At 47.2% G+C, this 17,679-nt stretch overlaps 1 protein-coding gene across 1 annotated transcript in view; it reads right to left on the reverse strand.

The window, feature by feature from the left end:
* Positions 1–13,162, reverse strand: part of PRKCH (protein kinase C eta) — a 165,320-nt gene extending 152,158 nt beyond the window's left edge. Inside the window, exon 1 of the mRNA XM_074956411.1 lies at positions 12,570–13,162. Within this exon, the coding sequence (XP_074812512.1) occupies positions 12,570–12,929 (360 nt within the window). The 5' untranslated portion in view covers positions 12,930–13,162. The remainder of the gene's footprint in view (positions 1–12,569) is intronic.
* Positions 13,163–17,679: the final 4,517 nt, after the last annotated feature.

Below are 17,679 nucleotides of genomic sequence, written 5' to 3' on the forward strand. Positions count from 1 at the left end.
CAAATTGATTTTTTTTCTTGATGAATAGAACAAAAGTAAAAAAACGTAATGGGTGGCCTGATCTTAAGGTCAGAATTATGACAAACTTAGAACTAAGACCTCGATCCAGCAAAGCACTTAAGTACATGGATGGTCCAAGTGACTTCAGTGAGACTACTCATGTTTAAAGTTACACACATGCTTAAGCGCCTTGCTAGATCAGGGCCTAAATGGTCAAAATTGTAGTAGCTTCTCCCCCCCACCCCAGTTCTGATGTTTAAAACACTTGTGCACTGTTGATATTTTGTGTGTCAGCAGAGATACTTTCAACACTGTATATTTCTCCACTGGTCTTGTCTAACCCAGGAAAATGCGTGGTGTTGGAAAACAGGCTAAGGTTTTGAACACCTACACTTACCTCTCTAGCACTTACCCTAGAGACTGTGAGATTTTAAAATGTATTAACAGAGGTTATAGTTAATCCTGGGGGAACTTCGGATTGACCATGATCAGCTAACACATTAAACCTTGTACTATGCTACATATAGGTTCATATTTGAGAACACGTTAATATTAGTTATGTTAGCCAACATGCCTTAAAGCACATTTTCCTAGTCTAGACATAGGCCATTTTGTAAACTTTCAACCAAATGACAAGTGTAAACAACTTCTGAGGGGCCAATCCTGAGTTACACATTCAATGCATTTTGTTTGCAGTGTGCAAGGGATTGAAAAATGTTTTGGAAGCGTGACAATGTAGTCTGAACTTCCACACTATGCCTGAAGTTGCTAGAAACACCACTAGAAGAGTGTTTGAACAGCTTCTGTTCAAATAAGACAGAAAGTGAATATGTTCTGGAGAAGCAACATTCTATCTTTAGCACAGAGAGCATGTAAGGCATGAACTCGTTAGATTTCACACATCAGAACACTGTAAAAAGTTTTTTCTGCTAATCCAACAAAACAACATGCTCTAAAGATAAAGACATAAATGAAATGGGCCCAGTCCTGCAAAAAGACACCAGTGCTGCAGTATCTGCACTGGCTTCCTATAGTTCTCCAGGTAGAGTTTAAGGTGTTGGCCATGACCTCCAGGGCCCTAAATCTCTCCTCCACAAGCCTTGCTGACACCCTCCTTTCTTGATCACCATAGACAGCAACACTATCCTGCCTGTCACTCCAGCCTCTAAGTATCTTTGACTCGGAACTCTTGCTAGGTCCTCACACCCAGGTTACGTCTAAAACTTGCCAATTCTTTCTGCCTAAAATCTTTAAGATACTCCCTTTCTTATCCGTCCACACAACTAAAACGCTCATCCAGGCTCTCATTGTCTTGCATCTCAATTTCTGCAACATCCTTCTCTGCCCTCGACATATGCAATCTTGCCCAGCTCACATCCATTCAGAAAGCTACTGTTAAGATCATTTTCCTAGCCCGTCACTGTAGCCCCATCACGCCTCATTTTACATTCCTTCACTAGCTCCCCCATCTCTACTCCAAATATAAGCTACTTGTCTCATCCCCCCCTTCCTATCCTCTCTCATTCTATATCAAAAGGTCTACTCCCACCTCCAACTGGCCAATGATGTCAGCCTCCATCACCCATTTACTTCTCTTATGCTGCCCTTCCTGGTTGGGAAGAGCTTCGGGTAACCATCTGTAAAGCAACCTCATTATCTTTCTTCACAAACCCTCCTTAAAACTCTCCTTTGGTGTCACACCTACAAAAAAAATTAACAGCAGTTAGGCTGCTGGGGTGCAATGAGACCACTTCTGATCACCAATATTGTCTCATTGTTTCCTGGTACTCCCCCATCCATCTGTGTCCATCTGCTGTCTCTTGTCCTATACTTAGATTGTAAGCTCCTGGGGTCAGGTACAGCTTTTTGTTCTGTGTTTGTGCAGTGCCATGCACCATGGGATCCTGGTCCCTGACAAGGTCTGCTAGGTGCTATGATAATACAAATATCATCATCATCATCCTGGGATCCGCCTATCAGAGAGATCACTTTTCTCACTATGACATACTGGCCAAAGATACAGACTGCTAATAAAGGAGAAAAATCAACGGGCTGGGTGTTCTCTGGGATGGTCCTAGGACACTAGAACTTACTTCCTCCTTGGGATGAAACAGCCTGACTTGATGATCTTCCAGGCATGCTCCAAGGGTTTGGAGGAAAGATGAAAGCATGTTCATGAGGGGAGAGAGGGTGCTTTTGTTTTATTTTGTTTTTACATTTATTGGCTGGCTGAAATAATTTTTTTTATCTCCCACCAATTATTTGATGCTGTGGGCTGAACTGATTTTATTTGTTATTATTTATTGCTGCTGGGGGGAATTATAAATGTAATTATCTCTAGGGTGCTCAGTGCTTCTGCACTGGGCTCTTCACTGTTGTTAAATCTACATTATTAATAAAGTGATGAGCACCTATCTGTGGTTTCAGTCCTGCAAACTAATCTGCGCACACAGATCATTTTTCCAGCAGAGCCTGGACAACGTCATTGGGGCTCCATAGGGATACGGGGTTCTGCCCACCAGATCAGCTTGCAGGATCAGGACCTTGGTAGGGTCTACATTCATGTTTTACATACAATTGCTAATCTCTGTTCTGATACAACAGCTTTCACATCCACAAGAAATTGCACCGTCTATCTGGACAACACAGCAAAGCAGAAGTAGCTCCATTGAGGTCAATGGGTTCACACTGATGTAAAGCTGTTGTGAGTCAAATTAGAAGCAAGTGTCAGGATTTCTGTTCCAAAATAGCATCCCACAAAAGACAGGCACCTAGCAAAAAACAAAACTTTTGCAGACTGACATTTCACAATGAACTGCAAAAGGAAGAGGAAGACATTTGTTAGGATGGCCTTAAAAATAGATGCCAGAAAGAACAAAATTCGATGCCAGAAAGAATGCTGAGAGCCTGACTTCTCTCACAGCAGTTTTACACCATTAACTGTGCTGGTGTTACTCCTTATTAACATGGTGGATTGGATCAGAATCAGAATTAGCCTGGAAATTAGAAGGTTTCCAATCATCAGAAGAGGGAGGTTCTGGAATAGCCTGAATAGCGGGGGCAAACAACCTAACCAGTGTTCAGATGCAGTTTGATAAATTCATGAATGGGATTATATGACAGGGTTACCTGTGATAGCAGGGGACTGGACTTGATGACCCAAAAGGTCCTTTCCAGTCCTGCGTATGAGAGAGAAATTTCAAATTCTTTCCTGAAGAATGAAAAATAAGAAATTGCTTACTGAGTCACAGTCCATTTAAGGCCACCTGTTCTCATCGCTCATGGCAACGAATGCCCCTTACGCTTGGGAAGAATGTCCCATCAAAATTCATAGAGTCACTGCCTTCTCCTCTCCTCAGGGCCTCCTTAAATATCTACCTCTGCCATGATGCCTACAACTCACCACTGACTGACACTGGCAGCCACTTGCAACTACTTTGTCCACTGAGGCAACTAATTTGTCCAGACATACCCAGACCCTCTCTACTGTTCCACCATCCACCACTCCCATGTGTCTGCTTATCCACCTATTGCAAACTTACATAGCCCTAGACTGCAAACTCTTTGGGTCACAGAATGTCTTTATTTTATTCACAGGTACATGAGCGAGCACAATGGGGGGTTGACTGAAGCCTTTATAGGTTCTATCACTACATAAAAGAGCAGCAGCTACCATTTTCTTTTTCAAAACATTTCTATACTGGCAAAAGCCCTAGTGTGGCTGCAGTTATGCCAGCAAAAGCACTTTAATGTCAATATAAGCTACATCTATACTAGGAGAGTTTGCTGGGATACCTGTATCACAAACCTTTTCTAGTGTAAACCTTGCCTTAAAAATAAACCAGGATGTTCTACTTGATCTTTGACTAGTCTAAAAACTCTGCAGCCTGGAGCATGGAAATTATTGTCGGTAACCCACCACTTCAGATGTTGTCTCCTTGATATTAAAAACTAAGATTTCACATTAGCCAGAGGCAGACTCATTTAAAGGCTTATGATTGCTGAGCATGTCCCTGAATTTCCAAATGGTCTGAGATTTTGTGGACAGAGAAGTGTGGTGTTTGGTATGGAACCATTTACAGGAATACTTAGAGACTGATTTTATTTGATATCTCTTCTGCTTGTCCTGTTCCATGGTTACATAAAAGCTCTGGGGATTTCTTGAATGTATTAGCGAAGCACAACAACTCACTCAAGCATGAAAAATGGAAGGAACTTGTATACTGCGCAAGGAGGATAACAACTGAATTTCCTTCATTTGGCTTAGTAAGGAGATATGCTTTCATATCGAATTACACTATAAACTGGTAGGTTTTCCAACCATTCAATAGTCCAAGCCGCTTCCTTGGTGGCCCGTTATCGCCTGTAGAGCAAAATAAGTCAAAACCAAATTATTTGCAGAAATTACTCAAAATCAAAAACCCGGATCTTGCTGGCTAAAACGCAGCCTTACAAAAAAGCCTATGTGGTAAAGACTTAATATAAATGCAAATGCACAGAGGCCCCATCAGATTAGACTACAAGAGTCCTACAGAACTCAGTTTTGTACACAAACCTCCCCAAGGTGCTTGGTTAGCTTTTTTCTACTGTTAACCTAACCTCAGCTCCCTTTCTTAACAAGCAGCCTCTTCTAAAACAGCGACCAGGGGCTCAGGCCTGCAAACATTCATCCCAGGAGTGACTTTACTGACATGACTGGTCCCATTGTGTGAGTGTGTTCTGACTCCAGTACCAGATTAATAAATCCCAGACCTATACTCTTACCCTCTAACGAGGGTCTCCAATTAGTTTCATCAGCATTCCCTGTGATCTAATTTGGTAACCTGGTACATAATAGCAGGAAAGCCACCCTTTCTTTCTGTTTAGCTTAGTCAGTCTTCATTTTAAATGAAAGATGTTGCCACATGGAAGGAGTGGCTATTTGATCCAACTCTGCAAGAAGCAGGTCTCCCTGCCTTTAAAGATGGGCAACAGACTGACTTGAATGGGTAGGCAAATACCCAATCAACTTTTTAAAACTTCTTTCTGAACCCAATAGTCAGATTTTGCATTTTGTCCATCATTCAACCTCTTGTTCAAATCTCTCTTTACAGATTTAGAAATTTTATTAAGCTAATGTTAAAATTATATAATACAGTAACTCCTCACTTAACGTTGTACTTATGTTCCTGAAAAATGCAACTTTAAGTGAAACGATGTTAAACTAATCCAATTTTCCATAAGATTTAATGTAAATGCAGGGGTTTTTTTTTTAAAAAGCAATATATGGCAAATGTAAAATACTATTGCTATTCAGGTGGTATCAGGGGGTTAGGTTCCAAGGAAATTTTGGGGGGGCAGACAAAAGGCATTATATACTGTACAGTACCATACTGTAGTTGGGAAGTGCCCCTGGCTTATCCCACACAGGCATAGCCCGCTGCAGGCAAGGACACTAGGAAGCACCTTTGCAGCAGCAGCGGCAGCTTACCCGGAGAAGAACAGGTGCCGACTTTGCTGGGGGATGCTCCAGGCCCACCTCTTCCTATCCCTGCTCCACTCCAGGCCCACCTCTTCCCACCCCCACTCCACCTCCTCTCCGGAGCACACTTCCGAGAGAGAAGCCCGCTCCTTCCCCGCCCCCAGAAAGTCCTTAGCACCGCCAAACAGTTGTTTGGCAGGCTTAGGACTTTCTGGGAGGGAGGGGGAAGAGTGGAGACGTGACGCTTCCTTGCTCCTTCCCCTCCCTCCCAGAAAGTCCTAAGCACCACCAAACAGCTGTTTGGCGGTGGGGGAAGCGCTGGGAGGGAGGGGGAGGAGGCAGAGAAGAGGAATTTGTGAAATGCTCCCTTGTAAAGTCATTGCTCTTCCACAAAATCTTACATGCAGTGTACAGAGCAGGCAGCCAAACAACATTATAAGGGAGCATTGCACAACTTTAAACGAGCATGTTCCCTAATTGAGCAGTGACATAACTTTGAACCAACGCTAAGTGGGAGGACGTTAAGTGAGGAGTTACTGTACATAGGTTAAAAAAAGAGTGTCTGTACATCTGGGTATAATAATTAAATTATCCAAAAGTACAAAGGTTGGTTTGAAAGTAATACAATCTATATAGTACATAATCAGCAATAACCCAACTTTTGATACAATTTAGATATTAGTATCCACTTCTGCAAAGTCCACAGTGACAATCCATGTCAGGAAATATGCTGTCACAGGCTACAAAAATCAAACACACACACACACACACACACCACAACAACAACAACCTATGCTCAGTAGCCTGAATCAGAAAGGTGCTGAGCACCCTCAACTTCCTACTGGCTCACAGCTTTGCGTCTTAAAACAAGCATCCTCTAGAGCACCCCTGTTCACTATGTCATCTGTCTGCCCGCCCACCTACCTAGATTGTGGAAGACTTGGGGAAGGGACAGTGTCCTCCTTTGGGTCTTATACACCACTTAGCAGTTGATGCTTATTAATAAATAATAATTATTCTACTGATCACATTCAAAACAAGGGAAAAACTTCTGCATCTGCTACAAGAAAATTATAACCCTACCAAAGAAATTTTTGCAACCCTGCAAGAGAAATTTAAAAGGGTTTTTGCAACGCAACACAAGAAGGGCGAGGCTAGTTTTCACCCCCATTGCAACCAAATGAACTGCTAACAAGCCACTGTGCAAGCATCCATCATGGGAGCAGATGGAAATAAGACTGTCAAGACATGCCAGCAGTTCCAAGCCGATCAATCTAATGGTCCATCTGTGTATTTTCCCCTAGTGGTTTTAGAGATGTTTAACTAGGTGAATCCCTTGACTTCATACTCTTGAAGATCAAAGCTAACAAAAAGTTTGAGGTAGTTTAACAAGGCTGGTGAGTAAAAGTGCTGAAAATTCTAGGAGCTATATCTATAGACTGACAACCTTTGTAACAACAATTAAATCACTCCCTAGTAACTATGACAATTCAATGCTGTTCCAACATGCTCTTACAATTACTATTTGTCCATGCTTAAAAGTTACATCAGCTACTACATAAGTCCCATAGGAATGAATACTAAGATATTTGGTAGAGATCTATTGTAAAAATTTCTCCATTCAGTTAAAACTTCAGTACTTTGCATTATTTATGGCAGTGTTTCTCAAACTTTTTGAGCCAACCCCCGCACCTCCTTTGAGTTACAGGTTTTTGGTTGCGCTTCCCCAAACCAGACAAAAAGGGGTGAGTCAGAGGGTAGAGGTGGTACTCCCGCCCTAAGTCCCACCGCACTGGGCTGAATCCAGAGCCGCCTGGCATGGCCGCTGGGCCCCCCAAACATTCTTACACTCCCCCCCAAGGGACACACCCGACAGTTTGAAAACCTCTGATTTATTGTGTCTCAGGCCATATCTACACTACCACCTATGTCTGCAAAAATTACGTTGCTCTGCAGTGTGAAAAAACACATCCCTGAGCGACATACGTTTTGCCGGCATAAGTGGTAGTGTGCACAGTGTTATGTCGGCGGGAGAGCTTCTCCTCTGCTTGCTGGTGGTGGTTTAATTATGTCAATGGGAGTGCTCTCGCTGTTGCCATACAGCAGCTACACGAGAGATCTCAGAGCAGCGCAGCTGCATCGGTACAGCTATGCCGCCGTAAGATCTCTTGTGTAGACACAGCCTCAGTGTAATCTGATTGTCAGCAGAGGCACAAGTAAACGAGGCACCGTACTTGAGCTATTAGCAAAATCCTTAAACAAATGTCTGCAAAGCTCAATAAATGCTTTAAAATAATTCTTGTAGCACCAGGGTTGTAATCACAACGCAAATCACAACATAACAGCATCCAGAGTATCCATGCATCCATGATGAGCTTGATTATCCACTGCCTTGCACCTGCTGTAGCTGTATGCACCTGTGTAACGCAAGTGTAAAGTGCTGCCATTCAAGTTTGGCAGAGTTTTACACCCACTCAGCACGCAAAGGTACAAGATAGTGGAGATAGCTATGCCCACTTTATTCATACGCAAGGCATGTTGGCACTTAACAGGAGACATTAAACATACCTAAAAAGGTAAACAAAAAAGAGAAAGAGCAGAGCCTCACTACAAATCTTCCCTATTAACATGCTCTTACAAATTTGCAAGATGAATGTCACACCTGCTTAATAATGAATATGCAATTACAGAAATATTCAGGTTGTAATAATATTTGTTTAGCAGAGAGGCTTTGGCAAATCAACTCATCTGAAGAGTTATGAGACATAGGTAATTCTAAGAAGATCCTCCAAATATGAATTTCAACATACACCCCAAGCACAGTATTCCATTCTGATACCCAGACAACTCACATGCATAAAGTTATTCATATATGTAAGAGTTTGGGGCCTAAATTGCTATGGATTAAGCAAATCATCACATATATGACATTAACTGACAAGGACCAGTAGTAGTGACAAACTACTTGCTAAAGATGCCTCTCTTTCCGCATCTGGATGCTCAAGCATACTAAATTGTCTAATTACAGACGGCAAGAGTTGCACTGTGCACTATGCTTTCCTATGGCTTTCAGGAAATACTAGCCATCGATTAGTTAGATGCATAAAGGGATACAATATTACTTTAGAACACCAGACCAAAAAGAGTGCATTAGTTCTTAGGCCTTGTCTACCCACAAAAGTTGTACAGCTTTTATTATACTGGTGTAGTTAAAAGCGGTACAACCCCCTTTTTGGTGAGGACCGGTTCTACTGGTATAGAAGTGTTTATACCAGTATACCTTATTTCCGTACACGAAGGAGAATAAGCTACACTGGTATAAAGAACCTTTCATACACAGAATCATACAAATCATAGGTAGTGTGGAAGGGATCCCAAGAGTTCATCTAGTCCATTCCCCCCATTTTGAGACAGGACAAAGTAAACTTGGACCACCCCTGACAGCTGTTTGTCTAACCTGCTCCGAAAAACCTCCAGTGATGGGGATTCCACAACTTCCCTTGGTAACCTATTCCAGTACACACCTATCCTTATAGCAAGAAAGATTTTCCTAGTATCTAAGCTAAATCTCTCTTGCTGCAGATAGCCTATTATTTCTTGTCCTACCGCCAATGAATATGGAGAACAACTAATCACCATCCTCTTTAAAACATATCTGAAGATATGTTATGTAAGAATTCTTCCACTGACCTAGCCACATCTGCAGTGGAGGTTAGGCTGACCTAACAATGTTGCACAGGGCATGAAATTTTTCACAGCCTTCAGCAATGTAGAAAGGTCAGACTAAGTTTTAGTAGCGTCAACCTAGCTATGAGCTTGTCTTCACTATGGGGAGATCGACACTGCCACAATCAATGCAGCAGGGGTTGATTTAGTGGGTCTAGTGACGAGCCGCTAAATCAGGGGTAGGCAAACTATGGCCCACGAGCCATGTCCGGCCCATCGGACCTCTTAATCCAGCCCTCAAGCTCCCTCCAGGAGTGGGGTTAGGGTTTGCCCTGCTCCACGCTCCAGCTGGGGAGCGGAGTCGGGGGCTTTCTGCGCGACTCCTGGAAGTAGCGGCAGTTCCCCCTCCAGCTCCTATGTATTGGGGAGGCCAGGGGGCTCTGCATACTGCCGCTGCCCCAAGCGCCTCCCCCCACAGCTCCCATTGGCCAGGAACCATGGCCAATGGGAGCTGCAGGGGTAGCGCCTATGGATGGGGCAGCACGCAGAGCAGCCTGACCATGCCTCCACGTAGGAGCCAGAGAGGGAACACACTGCTGCTTCCGGGAGCTGGTTGAGGAAAGCGCCACCTGGAGCCTGCACCCCTGAGCCTTTCCCTCCACGCCCCAACCCCCTGCCCCAGCCCTCCAAACCCCTCGGTACCAGCCCAGAGCACCCTCCCAAACCCCTCATCCCTATCCCCACCCCAGAGCCTGCACCCCCAGCCAGAGCCCTCAACCCTCCATGCCCCAGTCCTGAACCCCCTCCTGCCCTCCGAACCCCTCAGTCCCAGCCCGGAGCACCCTTCTGCACCCCAAACCCCTCATCCCCAGTCCCACCCCCGAGTCCACACCCCCAGCCAGAGCCCTCACCCCTCCTGCACCCCAACTCCCTGCCCCAGTCTGGAGCCCCCTCCCACATTCTGAACTCCTCATTTCTGGCCTCATCCCAGAGCCCACACCCCCAGCCAGAGCCTTCACCACCTCCCGCACCCCAACTCCCAATTTCATGAGCATTCATGGCCCGCCATACAATTTCTATACCCAGATGTGGCCCTCAGACCAAAAAGTTTGCCCACCCCTGCGCTAAATCGACGGCAGAGCGCTCTCCAGTCGACCCCGGTACTCCATCTCTCCAAGAAGAGTATGGTAAATCGACCGGAGAGGGTCTCCCACCAACACAGTGCAGTGACGATACCCGGGTAAGTTGACCTAAGCTATGGTGACTCCAGCTACACTATTCACGTAGCTGGAGTAGCATAATTTAGGTCGACTTACCTGGGTAGTGAAGACAAGCCCTATCAAAATCAGGAGTGTGGTAAATTCACATGCATGAGAGATTTAGTTAAAATGACCTATGCCCTGGTGTAGACACCATTAGGTCGATGGAAGAATTCTTCTGTCAACCCAGCTAAAATCCCTTCCATCACTGTGGCCAGTATCTACACTACAATGGTGTAGCTGCAGTACCACGTACAGATTTTGCACGGATATCTATGGGTGTGTAGCCCATACATTGTATAAGGAGGACTTGAGCCCTTCCACCTAAAACAAGTGTTATTGAAATAGGCGACAAAACTAATAACCAATATTAATAAAAAGATTGACAAAGATGGGTGTGAACCACAATGCTGTCACACTGCATGAGGTTTCTCCCTTGCCTTATCTTTTCATCAGTCCATTATGTATTTCAACTGCTCATTCTATAGGGCAGGAACCTCATGCTTGGCTGGAGAGCACTTAGCACACTGTTGGGGGTGACTGACAATAAATAAGCAGGATGTGTAGCACCAATGTTGTGTTTTTCTGTAGACACAATCGTCTCTCTGGTACTTCGATACATAATGCTATTTCTCAGCCACTGTGCTGAACTGAGAAAGGAAAGCACTGGCAGCTAAGATTTCGATAGATATCTGTTCTCTCCAGTGGCACTTCTCTCCCCCTCATGCATCATCAGTGTGATCTGACTGGTGGTTTTTTGACTACACTGACTAAACTGTCTGGTCTCAACAAGTTATTAACTGTAATTCCTTCTGGGAATATCCAAACTCCTCTGCAATCTGTCTACCTGGAACGGTGTGTATTTTCATTCAGCATTTCTTATCAAACTGTAAACTATTGCTAGATGGATACACTTCCCTTTCCCATATTCTAGCTCTGGAAATGAAAGCAGGAGAGCCTTTAACTGACACAGAGATAATTATTATGCACCACATTTTAAGAAAGATGTGAAAAAATTGGAAAGATTCCAGAGAAGAGCAGCAAAAGTGATAAAAGGTTTAGAAATCCTGACCTCTGAGGAAAAGCTGAAAGCATTGGGCATGTTCAGTTTAGAGATGAAAAGACTGTGTGAGGGATGGGGGACCTGATGAGTCTTCCAATATGTTAGTGGCTCTTATAAAGAAGACGGTAATTAATTGTTCTCCAAGTCCACCAAGGGTAGGGCAAGAAGCGATCAGCTTCACCTGCAGTAAGGGAAATTTAGGTTGGACAATAGGAAAAACTTGCTAACTCTAAGCATAGTTAAGCACTAGATCAGGTTTGAGGTAGGTTTTTGAATCCCTGTCACTGAATCCCCTTCACTGAAGAACAAGAACAAGGTACACAAACACCTGTCAGGGATGATCTAGGTATACTTAATCCAGCCTCAGCACAGAGGGATGCACTCGATAACCAGCTCAGGTCCTTTGAAGCCCCACATTTCTATGATTCTGTATATCATCTACTCCATCATTAGGGTTGAAACGTGAACTATAGCTCTGAGGGGAAGGATGCAAATTGCACCTACTTGGAAAGTTGGGGAACAACCAGCAAATACTGATGTTTGGCTTATGCTGTTATGTATGTGATCTATACATGATCATGCATTGCCAAGTTCATCCCTGTAACTGGTTTAAATTTAGGGGTGAATTTCGCCCAAAGTGTGTGTGCATATCCACAGGTGTATGGGTATGTGCATATGTAGATTTGTAAGGAAATGTATCCTTCCTCGTGTGCATATGTTTGCAATTAACTGCAAGCATACACATATGTATGAGAGTTTGTAGGTGTGCCTGTGTAACCCACTAGTGAGTGTGCATAACTCACATATTCAAAGAGAATATGAGTTTTTACAGCCCCTTGTTGGGGCTCTTGAGCTCATATTTTTAGCCCTGGAGATCCCCAGTTCAATCTTCAGCAGGTTGTCCAACATGGTGGCCATCACAGATGAATCTTGTCGCACTGGCATGCAGAACGCACGTACCAGTGTGACTGCAAGTAGGTGTATGAGCGCAGAGACATGTGTGCATACACAGAGGTGTACAAGTGCGTGCATGCCCACAGGTGTGTGAATGTACATGCCAGTATATATGAGCACACACTCCATGGGCAGCCCACGTCCCCACAGGAGGACAGCTACTCACCCAGCCTTCAAAGCTGTCAGCGCTGCCCAGGGTGTGTAAGAGGTCATGGAAGCGCAGGGTGCAGTTGGCCACAAAGTCATCGTAGCCGATGGGGGTGTCATGGAAGACGGCCAGCTCCAGCTGACGGCCATCGGTGACGGGGGCAGAGAACTCCTCGTTGTAGGTGGGCTTGTTGGTCTTCTGCTTGGTGCTGGTCTGCCCCACCCGCACCTGGTCCACGCTCACCGCCACGTAGGGGTCCAGCAGCTGGTAGCCCTTCTTGAAGAGCGAGTGTCTCAGCGACCAGCGGGTGGGCTGCAGACCCACCGCCTCGCCGATCCGCACCTTCATGTACCCGTTGAACTTCATGGCCCCGGCCATGGCAAGCCGGCTGGGCAGCGAAAGGGGGAGGAGGCACTAATGGAGAGCCGGCGGGGATGCTGAGCGCAGCAGCTCCCGGGGGGGGGGGTCCAGCAGCGGCAGCCCCTCCTCAGTGGGGCAGGCAGCCCCCGCTCCCCCACCTCTGAGCCATGCTGCCGGAGACCAGTCCCAAGCCCCGCTCCGCCGCCCAATCCAGGCGCGCCCCTCCCTTGCCCGCCGGGACGCCAATCACTGGGGTCGGGGGGGGGGCTCTGTCCGCAGCAAGCCCGCCGGAGTTCGCCTGCCGCGGGGAAGCAACCACCCGCCGCCCCAGCAGCAGCAGCACCAGCAGCGTCCCCGCCCCAGCCGAGGCGGGCCCGGCCGGGCTGCCGAGTCCCCGCAGCTGGAGCTCCCGGCCCTCGCCGCTCCGCAGCAGGAAGCCGCCGCCGCCCCCACCGCCAGTTCCGCACCCGCCCGCCCGCCGCAGCCTCCCCTCAGCCGGCGCGGAAGCTCGGGCGCCGCCGCCGCCGCTCGCGCCGGGCCCCGGCAGAGCGCATCGCCGGCCCTGCCCGTGCGAGGCAGGCGGGCGAGCGGGCAGGAAGCACCTGAGGCATGTGTGACAGCGCGGGGAGGAGCCTCCAACCGGCCCGGTCGGGGCGAGGCGAGGCGAGGCGGGGAGGCTGCCTGGGGCCGCTTCCCGCTCCCCCCCCCGGAGCTGCTGGAAAGCCGCTTCCCTGCGCCCAGCCTGCCCGGGGCAGGAGGGCGACGGGCCCCGGGGCGATGGGTTGCCTGGGGAACAGAGGGGGACCCTCGCCGCTGCCCCCTTTGTCACCCCGGGCTGGGAGCCCGGCCCGGCTCTCTCGGGAAGGGGCGGAGGTGGGAGCTCAGCCAAGTGCTGGGCGCTGAGCCGGCACCGCGCGCGGGCGGGCCAGGCAGCGGAGCAGCGCTACGGCGGTGGGCAGGGACTTGCTCCCGCCCCCGGCGTTTCCCGCTCCACAGACCAGAGCGTGCTCAAGCTGGAAAGGCGGGTCAGCTCTGCCTGCTCGGGGGAGGCCCGCCCCGCAGCTGCACAGCCGCCGCTGGCCCGTCTCCGCTGACTCAGACTCCGGCGGGTAAAATTGCAGGGTAGAGGTTCAAGCTCATGCCGGCGCCCGGGCTCTGAGACCCAGTGAGGAGGGAGGGTCACAGAGCCCGGGCTCCAGCCCGAGCCCAAATGTCTAAGCTGCAGTTGTAGAGCCCCGCAGTCCGAGTTTGAGTCAGCTGACGTGTGCCAGCCACTGGGGTATTATTGCAGGGTAGCCAGACCCCAACAGCCCATGCCGGGACGCAGACGGGAAAGGGGAGCCATGTGCCAGTGGTGAATCACTTTCTTCGAATGGAGATTAGGTTATGCATATTAGAATAAAGAGAACAGTTTTCATTCCTGACCCATCTCACTGCTAAATCTCTCCTGCGATCTCTAACAAAAAGTGCCCTAGCCTGAGCTTTGGTTTTGTGGTGTGTCGTGGAAAGCAAGATGGTTTAATTCCCTCATTAGCGATAAATGGCTGGGAGAGTTTCTTAATTTCCATATGGAAGTATGTGCACCTGCCGTGCTTTGTATCCTGAAGACTCCTGTGAACCTTACAAATTACAAAACCCTGCTATTTCTCATGTTGCTATTCTGCAAAGTGGTTTCACACTGTCTCATGTTATCTCACGAAACATTAAATAGCAGATCGCAGCGGGAAGGATTGCTATTATATAATTATATGCAACAATTGACATTAATGCAAAAAGTCAGGAATTGCAAGAGTTAAATCTTCCAGCAGCAACATTGCATTGGCCCGTGCAAAGCTTTGCACATCTTGTGTTTTATCACACACATTTTATAACAGAAATAGTAATATTAAAGCTAGACATTGAACCAGAAAAACAGGAATAGAAAATATACAAATGTTTTTGCTATTCAAGCCTTAAAAGTTGCATTGCCTGCATTTTGTGATTAACTGTGCCATGTACCATTAACATGGGCTTTGGCATTTAAGCCACGTCTATACTCTAAAGTTTTATGGTGAAACACTTGCCCACATAACAATATCAGTATGTCGCGAGAGTGAGTTCACATTTAGCTGTCTTTGCCCATGCACCAGGTCCTGTTAGGATGTGTCTACACAGCAATTAGACACCTGTGGCTGGCCTGTGCCAGCCGATTCAGTCTCGGGAGCATTTGGGCTGTGGGGCTGTTTCATTGCAGTGTCAACTTCCAGGCTTAGGCTGGAGCCCGAGCTCTGGGGCCCTTCCACCTCGCAGGGTCCTAGAGACCTGGCTCCAGCCTGAACCTGGAAGTCTACACTGTAGTGAAACAGCCCCTTAGCTTGAGAGCCCCACGAGCCTGAGTCGGCTGGCACTGGCCAGCTGCAGGTGTCTAGTTGCTGTGTAGACATACGCTTAGAGACAGCATGGGTAGGCATCCCAGTCCCCCCCATTGCCACCTTGCAGCACACTGCCTTCTAGGTAATGTTTGCAGTGTATTGTGGGATACCAGCACTTCTCTTAGGGAATTGTGGGAGATGGTGGCTAAGTTTCCACAATTCCCTCTGTTCCATAATCGGCTCTTCCTCGTGACTGTTTTCAATCTCTCCACCATCTTGCTGTCAGACGCACGGATGCTGAACAGATCAGTGGAGGTCTCATCTGTTTTAGAGACTACAGTTGCAGAGCTACAACCACCACCACAGCAGCCAGGGTTACAGCACTGAAAATGGGGAAACTGAGGCATGGATGATATGGACAGTGAATAAAAATCACCAGATGCTGCAGGCATTCACTGACCAGCTGCACACAGTGGAGCAGCATTTTTGGGCCTGCGAAATGAGCAGCGAGTGGTGGAACCTGATCATGATGCCAGTCTGGGATGAACAGCAATGGCCGAAGAACTTTCACGTGCAGAAAGCTACGTTCCTGGAGTAGTGAGCTGAGCTCACCCCAGCTCTCCAGTAGAGAGACACCAAAACAAGAGCTGCTTTGGTCCGTGCACCCCTACTATAGAAATCTTAGACTGAAAACTGTCTGAACAGAATTCAACGATAAATGTTACACCTGCTTGCATGGCATTTTGCGCAGCATTAGAAAGGGTGCTAAACTGTGGGCTTCTATGGTAATGACAACACTTCTTTGATTTTGACCTGTAGGTGGGAGGATATTCAAATACTTTTCATTGATCAGAAAAATGGATGCCTTTTCTGGGATCTGAAACTTTATTTTCATAGTCACCTTTTGTGGACCCTTTAGACATAGTGTGCTGACCCCCAGCAGTCTGCAGACCATAGATTGAAACCCACTGAGTTAGACCCTGAGCATATGGGCAAAATCCACCAGCCTGGGAAAGAATTCTCTGTAGTAGCTCAGAGCCTTCCCCATCTAGTGTCCCATCACCAGCTATTGGAGATATTTGCTGCTAGCAGTCACAGATTGGCTACCTGCCATTGAAGGTAGTTTCATCATACCATCCCCTCCATAAACTTATCAAGCTTGGTCTTAAAGCCAGTTAGTTTTTTTGCCCCCACCGCTCCCTTTTGAGGGCTATTCCAGAACTTCACTCCTCTGGTGGTTAGAAACCTGAGTACATAAGCAGAAAGGGGTACTCTCAGGGGTGAAAATAACGCCGAAGACTTACTGGTCCGGGGCCTTGGGCAGAAGGGGCGGGGAAGGGTCAGCATCCCCCAGCCAGCCCATCTGCGCGCTGCCTGGCCTGCACCGCCCAGGGCTCCAGCGGCAATTTAAAGGGTTCTGGGCTCCAGCCACTGGTAGTGGCAGCAGCGGCCGGAGCCCCAGGCCCTTTTAAATTGCTGGCCCCAGGGCAGCTGATCCTTTTGCCCCCATCCCCCACCCACCGTTGGCAGCTGGGGGAGGGGGAGGCAAAAGGCACAACAATTTTAAAGCACTGCCATGTCAGCGCTTTAAACCGGCAGCCACTTTGTACCAGTATGCCGTACTGGCTTACTTTCACCCCTGGGTACTCTTTCATGATTATGCGATGATTAGTGGCTCTCTGGGGACATTTCACTGACATTAACATTGATGGTCAGGTAAGGTGTGTGATGCTTGCATCTTTAGGAATACAGGACTTTTTGAAAAGCTGCAAGCAGGGACATTTTTCCCAGATTGGCATATTGCTTGTTTATTTTAAAAAATAAAAATCATCTGTCGTTAGTAAAGTCAGTATTTAAATACTCCTCATTAAGTTCTGAAGTTCACAGCTCATTGTGGGGAATTGGATGGGTTCCTACCTTCTCTGCTGCTATTGTTTGGCTGGAGTTTTCTAGTGAGTTACTTTGTAATCTTTGCAATACAAGAAAATTTGGTCCCTTGAAGGTCCCAATTTAAGCACAGAGCAGGCCTGACCCTGCTTAGCTGTGCTTGATCTGATGAGAGTATCCAGTAGAATGGCTATGGCAGATTAAGGTAAATAGACCCTTGTTGATTCTGTCTTGGTCTCACTGAAGCCTCTGATGGATTCAGGAACCTTGGAGTTTATTTAATCTTGAGATCAGATCCACAGTTCCCAGAACTTGGATTTGGTTGGTGGGAATCCTGGTCTGGCCCCCAGTCAGCCTCAAAACTCTCCCCCTGCAGCCCTCTGGCTATATTTAATCTAAAAATTATTCCCATCCCACTGAACTCCCCTCCTTTCAGCCACTGTACATTATTGTGCAAATGGAATACCATACGTAAATAAAGCAAATCTTTCTAATCGTAAGAGGGTTTGTGTTTTTTTTCCTGTCCTTCC

The sequence above is a fragment of the Natator depressus genome, chromosome 6, assembly GCF_965152275.1.
Source record: "Natator depressus isolate rNatDep1 chromosome 6, rNatDep2.hap1, whole genome shotgun sequence".
NCBI lineage: Eukaryota > Metazoa > Chordata > Testudines > Cheloniidae > Natator > Natator depressus.